The sequence below is a fragment of the Opisthocomus hoazin genome, chromosome 1 (assembly GCF_030867145.1).
Source record: "Opisthocomus hoazin isolate bOpiHoa1 chromosome 1, bOpiHoa1.hap1, whole genome shotgun sequence".
Classification (NCBI taxonomy): Eukaryota; Metazoa; Chordata; class Aves; order Opisthocomiformes; family Opisthocomidae; genus Opisthocomus; species Opisthocomus hoazin.
In genome coordinates this window covers 38,344,392-38,365,916 of record NC_134414.1, presented here as the reverse complement: position 1 = coordinate 38,365,916, position 21,525 = coordinate 38,344,392, and the positions used below count along the sequence as shown (strand labels likewise).

The following is a 21,525-nucleotide window of genomic DNA, read 5'->3' as shown; positions in this document are numbered from 1 at the left end:
ACGTTCATCGTAGCACTCCAAGTACTCTGGAATGCTTTTCAGCCCAGAGGATAATAGTATTAGACGACCAGAAAGGCTGTCCTGTAAAAGACTGTTATTATGATTTCCAGTCTCAGAAGTTGGCTTAATCCAGCTGAGCACACACATGTTATTTAGAGAGGAGCCTGGGCTCAGACACCGGTATCATCGTCATCTTTATTGCCAGTGAAGAATTCGGCTGGTGAAAGGCAAGTCACGTTTTTTTTTTGTCCTAAGCCCTGCAAACACTGGCTGTCGCTCTCGTCTTTGCGTTCCGCAGCGAGCGTCTGGAGCTGCTGAATGCCGAGCTGTTTGTAAGGATTTGCATCTGCCTAAAAAAAAGAAATCCCGCTTTCTCTCTTGTCATCTAATCAATCAACTGGCAGAAGATGAGCTCCCCGCACCCTCCAAGGAGAGCAGATATGTGCCCGCACAAATGGCAAAGCACGAGCAGAGGGGTTAACTGGAAGGGGTAAGCTGCAAACCATGTAACGGGAACGCTTTTTTTTTGTCTTCTGACTGCTTGAAATTTCATGCTGCTCTTCCTCTGCCTGTGGAACAAAACAAGAAGAGGCAGCAATGCTCGGAGTTGCGGGGAAAAAAAAGATCTGTGATTGTTCTCTGCATGAGAAAAATATGTTTAGAGGATTTTTAGAGTGCGCCCTGGTTGCCAAGAAGGCCAATGACATCCTGGGATGCATTAGGAGGAGTGGGGCCAGCAGGTCGAGGGAGGTTCTCCTCCCACTCACCTCTGCCCTAGTGAGGCCCCATCTGGAGTACTGTGTCCAGTTCTGGGATCCCCAGTTCAAGAAAGATGAGGAGCTACTGGAGAGAGTCCAGCGGAGGGCTACGAGGATGATAAGGGGACTGGAGCATCTCTCCTATGAGGAAAGGCTGAGGGAGCTGGGCTTGTTCAGCCTGAAGAAGAGAAGGCTGCGAGGGGACCTAATATATGCTTATAAATATCTGAAGGGTGGGTGTCAAGAGGATGGGGCCAAACTCTTTTCAGTGGTGCCCAGCAACAGGACAAGGGGCAACAGGCACAAACTGAAGCACAGGAAGTTCCGTCTGAGCATGAGGAAGAACTTCTTCCCTCTGACGGTGATGGAGCACTGGAACAGGCTGCCCAGGGAGGTTGTGGGTTCTCCTTCTCTGGAGATATTCAAGACCCACCTGGACAAGGTCCTGTGCAGCCTGCTGTAGGTGACCCTGCTTCGGCAGGGGGGTTGGACCAGATGACCCACAGAGGTCCCTTCCAACCCCTGCCTTTCTGTGATTCTGTGATTCTGTGATTACTTGGAGGATTCGCACCTTGACTTGAGAAGCTGCTCTCCCAGGGTTCGGGCAGAATGGCTCCTTCCCAAAGGACTAAATCTCCCACCCACACTCCTCCATGCGAGCAGGACCCATCTTACACCCCTGCCCGCTGAGGACCAGCAGCCGGGCACCCATCCCTGCAAATCGGCTTGTGGCCGGCACCACCGCTCAGGATGGCAGGATCCTGCCCAAGCCGAAGCCTGCCAGGGCCACTGCTGCCCCGTCAGCAGGGTGGGGACAAGCCCTCCCGCCACATCCTTCATGTTCTCAGGGGTGACATTGCACCTCACTGCACAGCACCAGGAGTGAAGGTGCCTCCATGAATATCCAGTATGGATGGATTAATTACACCTACTTGTTCTTGCACTGACAGTGTCTTGTCTTCTCGACACCGTGCCCTCAGCCGCCATGTTGCTCGCTGAAATATTTTCAGCAGGGCTTGTTGCCATAGGACAAGGAGTAATGGCTTTAAGCTAAGGGAGGGTATATTAGATGTAAGGAAGAAACTTTTTACCATGAGGGTGGTGAAACACTGGAGCGGGTTGCCCAGAGAGGTGGTGGAGGCCCCATCCGTGGAAACATTCAAGGCCAGGTTGGATGGGACTCTGAGCAACCTGGTCTAGTTGAAGATGTCCCTGCTCACTGCAGGGTTGTTGCACTAGATGACCTCTAAAGATCCCTTCCAACCCAAACTATTCTATGGTTCTATGTTCTATGATTCTGTGATTCAACGATTCTATGATTCTATCTGGATTTTTGTAAAGCCTTTGACACAGTCCCCCACAACATCCTTCTCTCTAAATTGGAGAGCCATGGATCTGATGGGTGGACTGTTCGGTGGATAAGGAATTGGTTGGATGGTCGCAGCCACAGGGTAGTGGTCAATGGCTCAATGTCCAGATGGAGTCCAGTGACGAGTGGAGTCCCTCAGGGGTCTGTATTGGGACCGGTGCTGTTCAATATATTTATCAATGACATGGACAGTAACATCGAGTGTACCCTCAGCAAGTTTGCAGATGACACCAAGCTGAGTGGTACGGTTGAGACACCAGAAGGACAGGATGCCATCCAGAGGGACCTGGACAAGCTGGAGAGGTGGGCCTGTGTGAACCTCATGAGATTCAACAAGGCCAAGTGCAAGGTCCTACACCTGGGTCGGGGTAATCCCCGCTATCAATACAGGCTGGGAGGTGAAAGCATCGAGAGCAGCTCTGCTGAGAGGGACTTGGGGGTACTGATAGACGAAAGGCTGGACATGAGTCGACAATGTGCGCTGCCAGCCCAGAGGGCCAACCGTGTCCTGGGCTGCATCAACAGAAGCGTGGCCAGCAGGTCGAGAGAGGTGATTCTGCCCCTCTGCTCTGCTCTGGTGAGACCTCACCTGGAGTCCTGCGTTCAGCTCTGGAGCCCTCAGCACAAGAAGGACATGGAACTGTTGGAGTGGGTCCAAAGGAGGGCTACAAAAATGATCAAAGGGCTGGAGCACCTCTCCTGTGAGGAAAGGCTGAGAGAGTTGGGCTTGTTCAGCCTGGAGAAGAGAAGGCTGCGGGGAGACCTGTTTGCAGCCTTTCAGTACTTAAAGGGAGCCTATAGGAAAGATGGGGACAATCTTTTTAGTAGAGACAGCAGTGACAGGACGAGGGGTAATGGTTTTAAACTAAAACAGGGTAGGTTTAGGCTAGATATAAGGAAGAAATTCTTTACAATGAGGGTGGTGAAACACTGGAACGGGTTGCCCAGAGAGGTAGTGGAGGCCCCATCCCTGGAAACATTCAAGACCAGGTTGGACAGGGCTCTGAGCAACCTGATCTAGTTAGCGGTGTCCCTGCTCGCTGCGGGGGGGTTGAACTAGATGACCTCTAGGGGTCCCTTCTGTCCCAAAACTTTCTATGATTCTATGATTCTATGATTCTATGAAATGGCGCAGCCTCCCCCCGTCCTTCCGTTCCCACCCCAGGGAAGGAGCTGTCAGGTGCTCAGCCGGGTACTGGGACGGGGGGGCAGCTGCTCCCCCATCCCAGTCGCAGGGAAGCAGCTCAAATGAGCCGAACCCCAGCGAGCAGCAGCTCTCCCCAGGCAAGCGCTCCCTCCCTGGCACATTTTGCCATTGGAGATGAGCACAGGGGCCTTAAAATAAATCTGTCTTTTTAAAGTAGCGATGCTAAATGGAGGTTTGAGATCAAAGGCTGGGATTCTCACATTTTGCCAAGATAGACATATCCATTCACGAGATTTTTGGTGTAACAAAATACGCGCTAATGAAGAGGATCATAATCTTATTATTAGCCCCAACCTACAGCAGCATGTCATTCGAGAGCAGGATAGAATATGCCCCAGTTTAGGAAGTTGCACAGTAGGCTTTGCTTTTGATTTAATGAGCTGTGATTGCATTTATTTTCGGTGACAAATATGCCCGTTAAATTTTTGTTCAAGGTCTGACCGCTAACGACAGTGATTGACTGGAAGGAAGAATTCAGGTTGAAGGGAAGGGAAATGGGGATCGCGCCTCCGGGATTCGGTCCCCAAGCACACGGCAGCAAGGTGGTCAGCGGGGCCTGCGTTTCCTCGGCTTTTGCGTTGCTTGGTGAAGTTATTGAAGCTACTGATGGCGTCAGTGAGGGGATTTAGAGGCGCGAGGAACAGCAAAGATTTCCTGCGGTTCTGCAGTGGGGTGCAGAGGAGAGGCAAGCGTTGGAAACCAGCTGCCGGGGCCAAACACGCCTCTTCGGGGCACGCAGAGCTGGGTGAGCCGCGGTGGGACAGGGTCGTCACCAGGCCTCTCCAGATCCCAGGGGACTGAATGCAGAGGGACACGTCAGTGGCGTGCAGCGCCTGAGCAATATGACCTAAACCTCTGCCAGGTGAGCAAAATGGAGAGGGGAGGGCAAGAGAGACGTAAAGGCAGATGCCTACTCCAAAAGAACATTCGCTGTCGTGGAGCTGGTCAGTGCAGGCACTGCTCTGAGCGAGACGGGGCCCCACGTGCCAGAGCCTCCCCAGTGTAACAGCCTCCCCTCCAGTGCTGTCACCGGTCTGGGAAGCCGGAGCTGAGCCGCTGAGCAAGCGGAGCGGGGCAGGGCACAACCCAGACTGTCCCCTTCACGCCTTTCTGGGAGTTTGTAGGGCTTTTTCCCTCCGCTTCCAGCCTTACGAAGGATTCTCTGCTCCGGGTTTGGCGATGCAAGCCCCGAAGGGGTCCAGCACTGCTGCTCTTCCAGCAGCAAATCGGGCACACGTGGACACGGGCACGTGCGTGTACGTCCAGGCGTGAAGGAAGCACAGACACGGACAGACACGCGGCTGCAGCCCCCAGTTTTAGCTTTCCACGCACACCATCAGAACGAGCAAACGCGTCCCTTCCAACCCCAAATCCCCTGTCATGCTGCTACGCTTTAGATGCTCAAAAAACCTGCACCGAGCGGAGTGAGGGGGAAATGGAAGAAACCCCCGGCCGAGCCCAGCCGAGCCCCACACCTCGGGGCTGGCTTCTGCCCCACACCTCGGGGCTGGTTGGCTGCCCCACACCTCGGGGCGATGGCACCGGGGCGAGGGGGGGTGCGTGTGTCCCCTGCACCCCCCCGACTCCCCATCTCCAGAGCCGGGGACAGGCCCCGGGAGTGAGGCGGGGCTGGGGAGGTGGGGGTCACAGCCCCGGCGGCTCCAGGGGTCGCTGTGCCCAGGGAGGGGGCGGTCCCGTCCCGTCCCGTCCCCCCCCACCACCGTGGGGGCCGCGGTGGTGCCGCCTCCCCGCCGGCTGGGGCCGGGGCGGGCCGGGGCGGTGCTGCCCCCCTCGGGGCCGGGGCCGAGAGCGGAGCCCGGGGCAGGTCTCCGTCCGGCGGCAGCCATGGCAGAGGGCTGCGAGAAGGTGCCCATCGCCCGAGCGGGGCCCGACGATGTGGAGCAGTGCCTGCCCCCCGTGAGTGCTGCCGGTCGGCGGGACGGGACGGGACGGGGGTCGGGAGGTTGGGGGGGGGGGGGGGGTGTCAGGCCGGGCCGGGTCCCGAACCCGGGTCTCCACCGGGCCGGGTGTTCCCTGCCCCGCACCCAGCACCGCGCTCTCCTCAGGCGTACGCGGCGGCGGCGGCGGCCGGGACCGGGCCGGGGCGGCTGCTGAAGGCGGGAGCGGCGGTGCTGATCGCTGGGGCCCTCCTGCTCCTGGCCGGGGCCATCGGCGCCTTCTACTTCTGGAAAGGCACGGAGCGGCAGGTGAGCGGCGGGCCGGGAGCGGGGGGCTGCGGGAGAGGCGCGGGACGGGGTCTCTGCCTGCGGGGTCGATAAAGCGGCCTTTCGGCAGGTCTTTATCCTTTATTCAGAAAGAAAACCCCCCAAACCCCCCACCTGAAACCCCAGCCCCTGATCGTGACCCGTGCCGGGTGTTGGGATGGGGCCTGCTGGAAGCGCGTTCCCTCGGGAGCGCGAGGCGCGGCTCGGAGAGAGCACGGGTGCGACCCTGGTCGTTGGTCTCGGCTGGCGGCTCCTCAGCGGGCTCAGACCCCAACAGGTCCCCGGGGATTCACGTCCTGGGCAAACTCCAGCTCCCGGGACAAAACAAGGCATTGAAACGTGTGAATTCCTGCTTGGCGCCGTCCGCGTTCTTGGTCCAGAGCTCCCCGGGCCCTCACACTGGCAGTGCTGTAATTAACCCGTTAACAGGCACCGCTACTGCGCTGGGGTGGTTGGCTGGTTGTGCGTGCCTGTAGGCGTTTCTGGTTAGCACAGAATCACAGAATCACAGAATGGCAGGGGTTGGAAGGGACCTCTGTGGGTCATCTAGTCCAACCCCCCTGCCGAAGCAGGGTCACTTAGAGCAGGCTGCACAGGACCTTGTCCAGGCGGGTCTTGAATATCTCCAGAGAAGGAGACTCCACCACCTCCCTGGGCAGCCTGTTCCGGTGCTCCGTCACCCTCAGAGGGAAGAAGTTCTTCCTCATGTTCAGACGGAACTTCCTGTGCTTCAGTTTGTGCCTGTTGCCCCTTGTCCTGTCGCTGGGCACCACTGAAAAGAGTCTGGCCCCATCCTCCTGACACCCACCCTTCAGGTATTTTTAAGCATTTATAAGGCAGCTGTGGAATGATTTGTAAAGCCAGGTAAGTTGCACCATTTACATTTTCTGGGGTACGTGAAGAATCCAGTACGCAAAGAACAAAACCGAGAAGCTGACAGCCAGGTTAAGAACCAAACCTCAGAGCATCAGAACACGTTAATACATTAACTTTTCTTTCTGTTTACGTAAGATTTTGGTGTAAAACATACCCTGTAACACGACGGTGCACATGTGAACATGACTCTGTCCGTAAGCGCAATTAGCATCTGTGAATTTACTTTGGACGGAGTTTCGTGCCGCCCCCAGCCACGCGCCGGTCCCCGTCAAGGAGAGCCTTGTGCAAATCCCAGCAGCCAGCGCCGAGTTCCCCCCGCAAGATACACCCGTGCACGTAGGAGTAATGCAGGTCGTCAGAAAGAAAGTGCCAGGTTTTACACCAAAAAAGACAGGGCGCGTTGCAGACCTGCAAGAGCTGTCTGCTTCTGCAGGCTTTTGAAAAGGGAGAGGGTCGCGACTGGGTACGGAGGCAGGGAGGGGGTACGGCGCGTGTGGCTCTGACCGGGCGGGTGCATGCACGGAGTACGGGACAAACTTTTCCTTTTTTTATTGCTCCCATCATCTAAATTCTGCTTTGCAAAATGTGTCGCGTTCGCAGTTGTCGTTAAGCTTTGGGGTTGATCTCCAGGTGAAGACACTGGGAAAGCTTAGAGTTATTTTTCCAAGCCGCCTTCAAACACAGAAAGCTACATCTGACTTCCAAATGTTTAGGGAGCAACTGTAAAAATTACATTATATTATTTTAAGTCTTTAAATTCTTCCCTAACTGACAGGGGTAGCAGTCTCAGCTGTAGCTCAGCCCCTAGCAGGGAACACAGCGTGCTTTGGTCTGGTTTTCTGGACCACATTCAACAGGAATCCTAGACAGTGGAGAATATGGGACGGGATCTGTATAACTGAGGAGCCATAAATCTTTAGCACCTTAGACTTTCCCGAGCAAAGGTCAGAGAAGAAGAAATTTGTCTCCAGCTGTCGGAGTAAATTTTTCATTAAATTCTGTAAAGCTTTTTCAAGGCCAAAAGTAAACTGCTTGTGCAGCACTTTTGGCAGAGCTGCGCAAGAGCATCAAAAACCCCCTCCGCAGATTGTAGTCCTCCAGCAAATACAAACCACGCCGCAGCTTCCCTCATTGAAAATAGGATAAGAGCAAATACGCTGACAAGGAAAATACGAGTCTATACAACTTCACATCCAATTTAAACAAAGTTCACATCCATTACGAGCTGGGAAACATGTTCATATTCAAGAGGAACCCATTTTCCTGCACCTCAGCAGAACATCCTGAGAGGTAAATAGAGGTTGGCCTCCTTCGGAGTAGGGTGCTCACTCCTGCTCTCCTTTGGGAATCATGCCAGCGTAAAGCGATTCCTAAAATACGACCTGGAAGAAGGTTCTTAAGTTGGGGTGAGCCTGGATGTGGACTCACACCACATTGTTTTTGAAGTAAAACTGCTAGTAGTCCCTGGAGGAGGCACCTCTGGAGGTCTGTGGTCCTACCTGATGCTCAGAGCAGGGACAGCCGTGGGGTCAGAGCTCAGGGCTTTATCCAGTTGGGCCTTGAAAAATTCCAAGGATGGAGCCTGCACAACCTCTCTGGGCATCCTGCTCCGCTGTTGGCCTGCCCTGATGGTGAAGTGTCACAGCAGGGCAGTGTTGGTTGTTGGAAGGTTATCAAATGCCTACAGAAATAAAAGTTAGGAGCCAAGAAAGGATAGGGCGGTCAGACTGACCAATCGCCTGGTGTAGGAGGAAGGCAACGAGCAATTACTGACATGTACTACTGCTCTTTTGTCGATTCCAGGTGTACAATGTTCACTACACCATGAGCATTAACGGCAAAGTACAAGATGGATCGATGGAAATAGATGCTGGAAACAACTTGGAGACGTTCAAAACAGGAAGCGGGAGTGAAGAGGCTGTTGAAGTTCATGACTTTCAGATTGTAAGTACCTCCAAGCCTTGTCTTTCCGTAACATGCTCCAGTGCTGGACTCTGCCCCGACTTCTCAGCCCTGGTCGGTCTCAGGTTCCAGCCCCCAACTATCCGCACAAACATTCCTGCTCTCCTGCCTTGCTTTCCCAGCGAGACAGGTGGTGTTCTCCAAGGCAAAGCCTCAGAGTGCCTTTTGGGGGTAGGCGGTGCCAGGCCCCACTCCCGGGGAAGCAGTATCACAGAATCACAGAATGTTCGGGGTTGGGAGGGACCTCTGTGGGTCATCTAGTCCAACCCTCCTGCCGAAGCAGGGTCGCCTACAGCAGGCTGCACAGGACCTTGTCCAGGCGGGTCTTGAATATCTCCAGAGAAGGAGAACCCACAACCTCCCTGGGCAGCCTGTTCCAGTGCTCCGTCACCGTCAGAGGGAAAAAGTTCTTCCTCATGTTCAGCTGGAACTTCCTCTGCTTCAGTTTGTGCCCATTGCCCCTTGTCCTGTCGCTGGGCACCACTGAAAAGAGTCTGGCCCCATCCTCCTGACACCCACCCTTCAGATATTTATAAGCATTTATTAGGTCCCCTCACAGCCTTCTCTTCTTCAGGGAACAAGCCCAGCTCCCTCAGCCTCTCCTCGTAGGAGAGATGTTCCAGTCCCCTCACCATCCTCGTAGCCCTGCGCTGGACTCACTCCAGTAGCTCCTATGGATTAGGCTGCATCAGGTTCGGCTCCATGTTAACACTTTACATTCTAAAACAGAGCTACAACACATGCCCTTGGGGTTTTGCTAGAAAAACATTCTGCCAGGCTGTGACACAGTCCTTGCATGATTCATATGATTTGAACCGGAAAAACCACCTCCCCCTCCCCAAAACATCACTATTTTAGGAGCATAGGGTCAACACAGTAAGCCATGGGGACACCAAGGAGGGACCGCTACACAGCGCTGGACCCGGGCAGCGTGATCTGCCTGGAGGTCAAGGATGGGAGCTGCTTTCCACGGCGTGGCCTGGGTTCATCCCCAGGGGAGAGGATGGAGGCTTTCAGCATAGCTTCTGCGTCCGTGCACCCAGCGCATGGTGCTGGGCCGCTTGGGCTGGCAGCAGACACCTCTGGGTGTCCCAGCAGCACGGCTGTGGCTGCTCGTCATGGAGCCCGGGCTAACAGATGCCAAATCTCTGCAGAGCTCCGCAGCTCGGGTGGGGTGGTTCACTGAGCTGTACCACCAAAGACACATCCGTGTGATGGGGCAGGAACCTATTTACGGGGCCCAGATCCTGCAGTTAATCCTCTCACCTGCGAAACACTCAACTTCAGGGTTAAGTCCTTTGCAAGTCAAAGCAGCACCTAAAATAAAGGTGCTGCTAGGACGACTTGCCCAGGGCTTCTGGAGCAGCCCCTTTCCACTTGCTGAATCTCAAAAGGAGGAATTCAGCTCCTTGGCTTCTCAGCAAGTACAAACAAATCCACACCGGGAGACCCAGGACCCTGACTTTCCCGACATGCGGTTCAGCCTGTATGAAACTCGTTAACATCACCATAGCAACATTATTAGCAGCTGAATAAGAGCACCCACAATGAGCTCTTCGCATTTGCCTTCCCCGTTCCACATCTGCACAAAAGCACCAGCCCATGGAGCGATGCTGCATTCACATCCCCTCCCGGTGCGCTGCTGGGAAGCTGTCACCTGTCACTGCCCAGTCAGAAATCAGCTCCCAGCACCAACCAGCTAAGGTGACCTCGCAGGGACAGTGCCCGCTTGTAATTACAGCAGGCCGGGGACGGGCTCAGCAAGAGCAAAGGCGTGTTGCCAGTTGGGTTTGGAGCCAAGAATGCACGGAAGGAGAAGGAAATTGAAGAGATGCTTCCAACAGCCAAGTGTTTACATTAGGAGCTTTGGGTTGACTGGCACCGCTCGAACGACTGCACGGTCAGTGAAGACTCGGATTTGGCAATACTGGGATGCTCCCAGCACATTGGGTGCACCATGAAGTCTCACTCCCTTGTGCACCCATCCCTGCACAGCCATCCCCCTCTCTCACTGCTTTGGAATTATTCTGTTTTGACGGGTGTCTGTCCAGCTGCAGGCTGTCCAGCTGCACAGGACTTGCAGGCACACAGGACGAGACTCAGGTGCCTCAGTACTGTCCATCTGAAGCCACACTAGATGCCTGCGGTATCTGTGGTGCCTGTACGAGGCGTGCGAGAGGGGCTGTGAGGACACCCGTGCCCCCCTGGCCTGACAGCTCAGGGCTAGGCAGAAACCCAGCATATCCCAAACGGCACTAGATCCTTATATTTAGGTGGTCGAAAGGAGCTCATGCAACCCTATGAAAAACATGCAAATTTTGCCAACTGCAAGGAAGTACCTGAATTCATAACATAAAGGAGAGCTCTTTTACGGGTACGAAGAAAACCTACAGCAGAAACAGAAACTACAGACAAGGTTCCCTTGCCCAGGCTGGGGGTGTTGGTCGACAGCCAGCTGAACATGAGCCAGCAGTGTGCCCAGGAGGCCGAGAAGGCCAACGGCATCCTGGCTTGTGTCAGGAATAGTGTGGCCAGCAGGAGTAGGGAGGTGATCGTGCCCCTGTACTTGGCACTGGTGAGGCCGCACCTCGAGTACTGTGTTCGGTTTTGGGCCCCTCACTACAAGGACGCTGAGGTGCTGGAGCGTGTCCAGAGAAGGGCAGTGACACTGGTGAGGGGTCTGGAGAACAAGTATTATGAGGAGCGGCTGAGGGAGCTGGGGCTGTTTAGTCTGGAGAAGAGGAGGCTGAGGGGGGAACTATATTGCTCTCTACAACTATCTGAAAGGAGGTTGTAGTGAAGCAGGTGTTGTTCTCTTCTCCCAAGTAACTAGCGATAGGATGAGAGGCAATGGCCTCAAGTTGCATCAAAGGAGGTTTAGATTGGACATTAGGAAAAATTTCTTTGCTGGAAGAGTGGTCAGGCATTGGAACAGGCTGCCCAGGGAAGTGGTGGAGTCCCCATCCCTGGAGGTGTTCAAAAAACATGTAGATGTGGCACTTCAGGACATGGTGTAGCAGGCATGGTGGTGTTGGGTTGACAGCTGGACTTGATGATCTTAGAGGTCTTTTCCAAACTTAATGATTCTGTGATTCTAAGTTTTGGTACCCAAGATGTCAGCACAGGGCTGGGAGATAAGACCCCGGACTTGGAGGAGACCTGCAGCCCTCTGGAGCTGCTGGGATACCCTTCTCTTGCTTACTACCAGGCATCCATGGTTTAGGCAACTGCATTTCACCCTGACAGGCCAGATGAAGGAGATCCCACGCACAGATTTCTGCACCAAATCCCCCCGTCACGAGCTTCCCCTTGCTGTCACAGCCACTTACATGTATTAATGGGACCAAGCTGCCCCCCTATTTTTGTAAATCTCTGTCATAAGGGTACCGCCCCACCAGCTAACGCAATTTCGAGGCCGCCTACGGTAGGTGCTAAGTTACAGTTCAAATCATGTCAACTAATTCCTTAACAGAGCTACTCCGAGTAGCCTGCAGCTGATGTGGAGGCACTTACATAAAACACCCCCATCCTTCAGAAGTCGAATGAAAACTTCTAGACCCGTTTGACCAAGATCATAAAGCTGAAATGACGAGGGAAGAGTGTTTTATTGCATCTGGTTTTAAATCAGATTTAACCTTCAGACTGAAAATTCAGTGGCAATTTTAGCGGAGCTCGAGCGCTTGCTTGGGGGCGGTGGGGAGCTGGAGGGTTGCACACAACCCCCTGCCTTCTGCTTTTGCAGGGCGTAACTGGAATCCGTTTTGCCGAAGGAGAGAAGTGTTACATCAAAGCTCAGCCAAAAGCTCACGTCCCTGAAGTTGATGCTATGACTAAAGCAAGCCTCTCGTCTGAGCTGGTAAGGGGTAATTGATTTAATATTTTTTTTTTTTTTTTTAAAACAAAATCTTTGTATAGAGAGGGTCTTAAAGCAGTATTTAAACAGAAATAAAAATGCCATTGAAAACTCACTGCGGGTAGGGTGGGATAGTGGAGGGTTCATTCACTGATTGCAAGGGGTCCCTGAAAGGTAAGAAAAGCAAGACTGGCGTCAGAAGTGCGACTGTGTCCAGGGGCAGGGTGAGAGGCTGCAGGCTGGGGAGGAGTGGGGAGAAGCCCCAGACCAACGTCCAGCAGATCCATAGGAGACCTCGGTGACAAGAGCATCTGCCCGAGACCTGGCTGTGCACAAGGCTGGAAGGGAGAGGATGGGGGAAGCAGCCACTGTAGTCAGTGCAAAGAGGGATAGTGGTAGATCCCAGGAGGTTTCTATCCACCCTCTTGAGCAGAAGCAGGGACTCCATCGCTGAAGTCCTCCAAAATCGTCAATAAAGGAGAATTGTGGAAAACGTTATTGCAAAAAGTGACCTAACAGTCAGAAACAGCAGTTGAAAAAATTAAGAAGTCAGCATCAGACTTCATTTTAGGACATTGTGTTAACTAAATTTCACGGAATCTGCATCGTGAACACCACAAAAGCTGCAGTTCTCACCGAGATACTGCCAAAACCTCCCCTTATCTCACCTTTGTAAAAAACCTATCGCTTCAGGTGTGCAAAGCCTCTGTTTCTCAGAGCTCAGACCCCTAAACCCATCACTCACACAGGAGTGGCTCTGGTGACTTGAGTACAGTCCAGCCCAGGTGCTGGCAGAGGCTCAGCCACCGGCACGGGAGCGCAGGAGATCCACAACCCCTTCCCCTGGGTTGGCTCCGCTCCCCGGAAAATCAAAGCAGATACGATTAGCTGGGAGAGAGGCACTGCTAAGGCTGCACCTGCCTGAAATGGTGCTGTGATTACTGAGCATCTGCCTGAAAAATGAAGAGAAAAAACCTCTCTCCCCCTCCAATCAGCAAGGCACCAGCAATGTTCCAAAGGCCCCTGAAGTTGGTGGGGTTTTCCCCATGATGGGGAAGAGATCTTGGCTAAATTCCATCCAGGCAGATACCTAGATCTTTCCCACCTTGCCATATTTTAAAGGCAGGGTAGGTGCCTTGACTTCATTAGTACTATTGCCTAAAGCCAAGGTTTCAATTTTTCATCTTTTTGTAAGAATGCAGTCGCGGTCCTGAAGACATTATCTTAAAATAGTCAAAAAGTTATTTCTAGTCTTCTACCCGGCTACCTATTTCTTTGTCCTGTTTTCTGTGCATCTCCTCCAAAGATGCATCACCTACACAACCGCTGCAATAAATCGTATGCACCGAGGCCAAAACAAGCAGCTGATTTAGTGCTAGTGTTGGGGTATTAACCTCTCCCTGTTGCTCAACTTTCCAGGTTAGATGTACAACAGGAATGGTAAAATAGGTTTTTTTTTTCTTTTTCCTAGACCAAGTCCCCTCTCTGATACACCCGTGTTTAGGAGAAAGTATGCATATACCGTTTTCTTACAACATGTATCACAACCAACACTGCCTATAAACATGGTTGATTAAAATTAGCTTTTACAGATACCCAGACTCTGCCTGTTCACAATCAAATCAAGCATCATCTCAAACAGAAACAAAGGATATTTTTATTTCTGAAAATTAGATTCAGATATTTCTCATGCTGATAAAAGCTTAAGTGGGAGAACATACATAAAGAGCACTTCTCACTCGACAGATTGGATGGCGAACTTGAATGACTTGAGACCTAGAAAAGAAATCAATAGACACATTAAAGGAACAACGACTCGACGGAATAAATTGATCTAGTCAGTTACATAACAAGTTTTAATGACTTTTATGGAAGCAATTTAGAATTCTAACTTTGAAATCATACTGGTTTTCATGATTCACAAGTTGGTTTTCTTTTAATATTTCACTGTTGCTATAAAATACTTACACATTTTATGTAAAAAAAAAAAAAAAACTTTGAACTAGCAACTTTAAAGAATCAATCACTGGCATTTTCCTACATTACTTTGAAGATAAGAACCAAAAACCTGCAGGCTACACTTCAAAAAGGCAGGCTCCTTCAACTCGCACTTCAAGCTTTTGGTCAATTGAATTGCTCTTACCAAACGAGACCTTTAATCAGACCGATCACGTTGACTTGAAACTGGAAGCTGGAGCAGTTCTCAACCTATAATCCTCTCTAAAACTTTCGAAGAAGATTTTTTTTCCCCTCTACTGTAAATACAGTTATCTCTTGAGAGCACATCAAATGGGAACAGGGCATGATAGAAGATTCGGGTCTTGTTTTCAGCTGGCGTATTTCATTGCTGCTCTGCTGAAGGGGGTAAATCTTCACAGTTTCTACCACCTGAAAATCTGGCGCTTTGGGCTGAAAGATCTCTGACCCCCAGTCCTTGTACATGGGGCAAAAGCCTTCCGAGAGAGAGACGGGCGAAATCTTAGCCCCAGCAAAAAGCTGGCAGAAGTTTCGCCATCTCTCGGTGGTGGCAACCCTTTACTCAGGCTTTGGCTCGGTACAATTGGTTTGCATTCATGAAATACAAGGACGCTCGGTATTAGCTGCGGCGGATGATTATACAGTTTGATGCTCAAGAATTAACAGGAGGCAGGCACATGGCTGTTCACTGAGCTAGCAAAGGATTTATGCTCTTCTGTTTGCAGGAAGATGAAATCATGCCTGTGAGATTTGATGAAAACTCCCTTATCTGGGTGGCTGCAGACGAGCCTATCAAGCATAACAGTTTCCTAAGCCCCAAAATCTTAGAGCTTTGCGGGGATCTTCCAATTTTCTGGCTGCGACCAACATATCCCAAAGGTAACACTTCTTGTATTCAAAAAGTATGTTATCCCTCCCTTCGTCTAAACACCTTCCCCAAATCAGGTCTGCCACTGAGACTTGCGCATCTGGGAAACCACATGTAGATATTTGGTCTTCCATACCTGCACTTTCTCAGAAAATTTATATAGCCCACGTGGGTGACTTACTATGAGATGAAGTAGAGGTCCAGAGAGGTCAGCCTGCTTCTACAGAAGGCCAAGACAATAGCTTAAACTAACCCCCAAATGTTTAGGCAGCTAATCCCAGGTAGCAGGAACACAGGAACACTATACCTGGCCAAGAGTTAGGGATGCAGCAAGCTCCTGATCTGGGACCACAACCTGTCCTATTTCCCACCCCGCTTCTCCAGGGGTTTCACTGGAGTGGAGGGACAAGACACTTTAGCTAGGCAACTGGCTGATGAAGTTTATGATGTCCTGGAGGAAGTCCTAGGACTGAAGTAATCCCATCACCCACAGCCAGGCTTAGCAAAGGTGTTCAGGAGTCACCAGGGAGATGGCAACTTCTCCAGGTAACTTCCAGGCCTAGGAGGAAACAAGGTGGCTTGAAAAGATTTACTCCTCCTTGGTCCAGTTAATACTGGAACACTCAAAGGGGGGGGGGGGGGGGGGGGGGGGGGGGGCGAGGAAAAAAAAAAAAAAAAGATATTTTAGAGCACCTGTGGATCCAAACTGCCAATATTTTCCACCTTTCTCACGAGCTTTCATATCCCACCAGGCAACAAAGGTGCAGTATGAAAGCTGTCCAGAAGCTGTTTCCACCAGGTTCACCAGCCACCCTTAGGAGCGGAGCACCAGTCTGTCACAAAAGCACTTTAAAGAGTGAGATGCATATGACTGGTCTTGCTAGTGCTGGCAGCTGCTGCCAAGTTAACATCAGTGACCAGGGTGGGTCAAAAAACCCCCAAACTCTTCACACCTGTTTTGCCTCAAGGGGAGGAAGCGGGGGGGGGGGGGGGGGTGGTGAAGGCAAATCCCATACCCCTTTGGACTGACATTGGCTGCAGATACAACAGAGGAAGGCAAGCAGCTCCAACGGGGATGCTCATCAAGTGTGCCACCACGCAGTTCCATCTTTCCCCCTGTCCCGCCTCCCCCTTTTTTGACATTTAAAGAAATCACTGAAACCTTAGATAATGTGTGGATGAATACAAGGACACACTGAAGGTAAGGTTATCCTCTTGTGATTATTTCTTCAGACAACCAAAGGAGAGAAATGAAGAGAAACAAACGCCAGTCAGAATCAAACTTCGATACAGAAGACTTGGAAGCTGCTACTGAAGAAGTGAGCACCAGGTCACCCACCACACAGCTGACTCGGGAGCTTGATCGCCCGTCTAATGAAACCAGGCCAATGGGACAAGAAACCGACCAAACGCTTAATCCAGACAACCCATATAATGTAAGTAATCTTTTTTCAGACCCAAGACTGTTGTAGACAGGTAATACTGGTGATGTAGGGTTTGTCTTTTGTGGGTTTTTTTTTGAATTTGTGCAGTCTTTGCCTGTTCAGCTTTTCTCCAAAATTACAGACTTGCAGAAAACCCAAGAAGTTCAAAAAAGTCTTCCCTCATCCTGTTGTCCCTCCCTCACCCCAGTTTTCACCAGACATCAGTCTGACACAAGCACAAGTGCCTGAGGTAGCAAGATTGAGGCAAGCTGATGCCGAGTTGCTCTTCAGGGTTCAGGTCCATCCGGAAGCAGCACTGGAGAGACCCACCAAGGACAGCACCATCTGAAAACAAACCAAAGCTCCTCTTGATCAGACAGCTGATCCCCATCATTTACTGACAATGTAAAGAGAGAGTCTAGAGAGCTAGAAACATAACTATGCTTTTCCCTCAGATAGAAATGACTATCAGGAGTGACTGCTACAAAAGCAGTAGTAGTGTCTGGTTGCAGAGAGCGCAGGGTTAGGCCAAGTAAATCTGTTTCCTCAGCCTCTACCAGACCACGTGGCTCTAGTCTAGCAAGCAACTCACAGAGGAGAACCTGTTCAGAGACAGCGACGGTGGGTGGAGGATGAGCATCACGAAATCTGTTCCCGCTCTCCGAGGCGAAGCAGCCCACAGAAAGAGCGCGGGAGCCGCCCCGCTGTGTCCCAGCACCTTTGCGGCGCTGGAGGAAAACTTGACTGTACAGTGGGCACCTTCCAGTCTGCTGCACCAGCGCCAGACAATTTACACCCACCATTTGGTGCAGCAGGAGCAAGTCATTTTAATACAGCACTGTCACAAGATAAATGCCTCCTGCTTTGGAAATAAGTCCCAGCTTTGACTTGACATTTATGCAACAGCAGGAGATCATTATACTGTGACAGCGTTCTGCTGAGTTGACATCCCTTAATTAATCTTAAATTAATCACTCCAAATAAAGTGGCTCTAAATCGACTCTCTCACGAGGTCAGTAAAACAGCAGCAGCTCTGGAATGTAACTTCTCCTCACAGCGACTAATGTGACCGTGTCCACGGGGTCTGAGCTGCCCTGGCTCTGGAGGAACAGCTGCCGCAGGTCCCATCATCCAGCCGGGGGGCCCCTGGGCCAAACGGAGAACGTCCCCTCAGATGTGGTCACCAGACCCCCCTCACCTTCACCAACAGTCACGGAATCACAGAATGGTAGGGGTTGGAAGGGACCTATGTGGGTCATCTAGTCCAGCCCCCTGCCGAAGCAGGGTCGCCTGCGTAGATGCCTGTATATCCAAGCTTTCTTCAGAGGCAGGTTCGTTCAGCTCAAAAGGACCACTAATTACACTGCAGGTCTTTCCCATAGGGCGAAACGAGTCCTCCCTAGAACTGTATCTCATCACCCACCACGAGTGGAGTCTGGACAGTGAGCTCAGGTGTAGAAGGTCACGCTGCAGGTATCTGAACTCAAGGATGACGAATCCTGCCCAAGGAGATGACACCCTCGCGGCTCTCCGGGCTGGGAATGGGTCACCAGGGGCCTGAACGACACCGAGCTGTCACTAGTGTCCTGCACAAGGCCAGACAAGCGATGGCACCTTTCTGTGCCTCACCGTCTCGGCGTGCTGCTAGTTTTCTGAATGCAAAACACTCAGGTAAAAAGCTAAGTGTGACTCCGGCATTTGATCTTTGCTGCTGCTTTTCCTGAAATAACACCAACGAACAAATGAGTTTCAGAAAGCAGAATATCCAGGTTACTTTTTTCCCCAGAAAGGAGGAAGGAATTTTGAAGGGTGAAGGCAGTAGCAAGAGCCTGCTTTCACATACTTTGTGCATGCCTTGCTCCCTGCAACTCCTTACTGTCAGATACAGAACAGGCAGAATTCACGCTGTCCACGATGCACCTAAGTGCAAGAAAGCATTAAAAAACAAATATTAAAACATTAAAAACACAGCATACACTTCAGACATTGTCATCTACAGAAAAGACCCAGATAACTGTCTTGAAATCTTTTCCATCACTAATATTTAAAACTTGGGAGTTCACAGCTTCTGGATCTTTCACAAGGACTGTAGAAGAAAAATAATGAAGTTTGAGCTCCCTGTTGTTTCTTTCCATTTTGCATGGGTGACTGCACCAGTTCTACACTTCTACCAAACAGAGCAAGACACAAGGGGGAAAATAAAAAAAAAGCCAGGTGCACAGGTCAGTTAGTGGGAGTTCTGTTAACTTCAGCGGCACCGAGATTTCAGTTTCCACCCTTTGCGGGGTTAACGGGAGCATCGGTGTATTCTACATTCTCTGCGAACGAGGGCACCGGGATGACATTTAATATTTCACATTTCAGCAGCTGGAAGGCGAAGGGATGGCTTTTGACCCCATGCTGGATCACCTGGGCGTGTGCTGCATCGAATGCAGACGAAGTTACACACAGTGCCAGAGAATCTGCGAGCCTCTCATGGGCTACTACCCGTGGCCCTACAACTACCAAGGCTGCCGCACCGCCTGCCGCATCATCATGCCCTGCAGCTGGTGGGTGGCTCGTATCATGGGTGTCGTGTGAGGAAAAAGCAGCCAGAGCCTCGACAAAACGAGCAGGGAGGCAGTGACGACAAACCGGTAAAAGACTACAGCCACAGCAGCAGTACCAGTCCCGGCTTTTAAACCGAAGCGCGCGTTACTGCGCCAAAAGCAAGGTCAGATGTTCTAACTGTAAATAAAAGTCTTAAGTTAATATTCCATTAGCTTTGCAAGTGACAAGGTATACTAGCACGTACTGAATTCAGAAACTAAGGCATCCCAAAGACGACAGCATTAAACTTTGCTCACAGACCGGTTTAGCAGCCCAGAGGCTTGCCCGTAAATCCAAATTCAGCCTTTCAAAATAAAACCCCCTCTCCGAGCTAGACGTGAAAATTTATGTCCAATTAGGCAACTAGCTGAACTCGTACACTCGGGAGTACCTTTCATCCATGTAGCTTGCTGAAATAAATCACAAGCTCGGTTGCTCCCCGCGCGGAGTTGCCGGGTCATTATGAATGGTGATGAGCCAGTTAGAGCGCGCCTTTCCCACAGAGCTGCTCCGGGGGCGCGGGAAGGCGCCCGCTGTGCTCCAGCGGAAGCCAGCGGCGGGGAAGGGGCTGCGGGAGGGAATGTGCGTGGCCGCAGAATCCAAACCCTTCGCGCACCCCGACATCAAAGCAGCCCCAGCATCAAGAATCTTGTATCCATGAGACCACGCTGGTGTCTAGCAAGTATCTGCTATCCAGCTACCACGGCAAGAGTATTGACACGCAGTTGCGGACCAGAGAGTCTTCAGACCCTTCAGAATCTGCAACAGCCGCTGTATTTATAAATCCTTGAGCTAGACACTCTTGACACAAGATGACAGCCTCTCTTTATTCCCCATGGACAGCAGCCGTTCAGGCTAGCTCCTTCGCTAACCTCCGTTCCCCGCAAGAGAAACTGCTTATCCGTAAGGGGAAAAGAAGAAAAGGGGGAGGGGGGTTTCTAAACTCACCCTTGTTGCTGAGGCAAAGTCTCCAGTTATTGGGATTGATCCTATGACACATTAAATCTCTAAGGAAGGTACTCAGCTGAAACACCCACAAAGATGGAATGACTTAGGATTTGTAGCCCCGAAAAAACAAAGATAGAGGTATTACGCTGCCTTCCTCCACACTATACGTCTTGAACCCTACCGTTGAGTTTATGGAGCCATCTACATGGCCTTTATAAACAGAATGGCCCCATTTTTTCTTAAAGTTCACTTTCTGGAGCATTCATTTTTGTGACTAAACAGCTCTGGAGATGTTGCAAGCCTAGTAATGTTATTAACACTGCGTGACACACAGAAAAGAGGAATTAATTTGACATAATCATGGCTTAAAGAAAATAAAGACAATCTCACGGGGAATGCTAAACTGCATATCTAAAAAGCAAAGTGTTAAATGAGAATGAGAATAGAATTCAGTATTTTGTTCTATTGTAGCTTTTTTTAAATATAAGCTTCACCTTCCCTTAATCTGAAAAACAGGCTCGCTTTGAAATACTTAAATGAAAAACTTCTTAGAGTGGGATTTCAAGGCCTGCTAAATTTGAGTTTCTGCTTTTTAAAATGAAAATGACCTTGATCACTATGTTGTTTTAGAAGTATGTCATTCATATGCTTAGAAAAGTCAGTTTTCCCCCTTTTTTTTTTACTGCAGATTAAACAATACATTAAAAACGGCAATTGCTTTCTGTGCTTTTTTAACGTAGAAAGTGTAACAGTACCTTTACGTACACGTTCGAGAACTGTCTGGAGAGGAAAACAAGGGGATCAGCAAGTGAAACACCGAAGGCAGAGAGAAGGAAGTGTGACTACATACGAACTAGACTGTTGCTGTCTTCTGTATCTCAGGCCATCTTGAGGCAACTCATGACCTCCTCTTCCCTGTCCCCCTCCAGAAAAGAAAAAAGTCTTCTTCAGAAGACACTAAAAATGATCTTGTGGGCGACTTCCATGTCTACACGTTCTTAACAAAATTAACTCTTCGTAAGCAAGAGGTTTAGGTGTGTAATTGTTTTCTGTAAGCAGTCACAGAGCACCTAAGAAGTAAAAAAGCATCCTGCTCAGTGATGCGTTGATCCATCACACACAGCACGTGTGCTTGGAGAAGGCTTCTGTGTGCATTGTGCCAAGAAAGGCCCAGTGACCGTAAGGGAGGCAGGTACACAACTGTCACCGTCTGCGATTAGTAAAACTGCTGGACTACAATACTGCCCAGGCACAACACAGAGGGCACAACTTACCCACTTCCAAAAGACATCCAACAGAATGCCTTCCCCAATTCATGCTTCCAAGTAAGTTTAAAAGCAAGTTTTATTTCCCTATATATTGTATTCAGAGAAAAAAAAAGTAAAGATCTCTTGCTGCAGCAAGGTTGAAAAGTCTTACTTACGTGCAACACCTAATTTTGCAAGGAACATTCTGAGGCAACATAGGAG

At 50.8% G+C, this 21,525-nt stretch overlaps 1 protein-coding gene across 1 annotated transcript; it reads left to right on the top strand.

Moving 5' to 3' along the window:
• The first annotated feature begins 5,129 nt into the window (after positions 1–5,129).
• Positions 5,130–20,763, top strand: CNMD (chondromodulin). The gene is made up of 7 exons (XM_075432617.1): positions 5,130–5,251; positions 5,401–5,541; positions 8,239–8,379; positions 12,140–12,253; positions 14,953–15,106; positions 16,329–16,531; positions 18,884–20,763. Exons 1-7 carry the CDS (start codon positions 5,180–5,182, stop codon positions 19,097–19,099), a joined length of 1,041 nt encoding a protein of 346 aa, XP_075288732.1. The 5' UTR covers positions 5,130–5,179; the 3' UTR covers positions 19,100–20,763.
• Positions 20,764–21,525: the final 762 nt, after the last annotated feature.

Coding starts and splice junctions, on each gene's coding strand:
- CNMD (XM_075432617.1), top strand. CDS start 5,180: ATGGCAGAGGGCTGCGAGAAGGTGCCCATCGCCCGAGCGGGGCCCGAC. Junction 8,380..12,139: donor AAGTTCATGACTTTCAGATT/GTAAGTACCTCC, acceptor CTGCTTTTGCAG/GGCGTAACTGGAATCCGTTT. Junction 15,107..16,328: donor GCGACCAACATATCCCAAAG/GTAACACTTCTT, acceptor TTATTTCTTCAG/ACAACCAAAGGAGAGAAATG.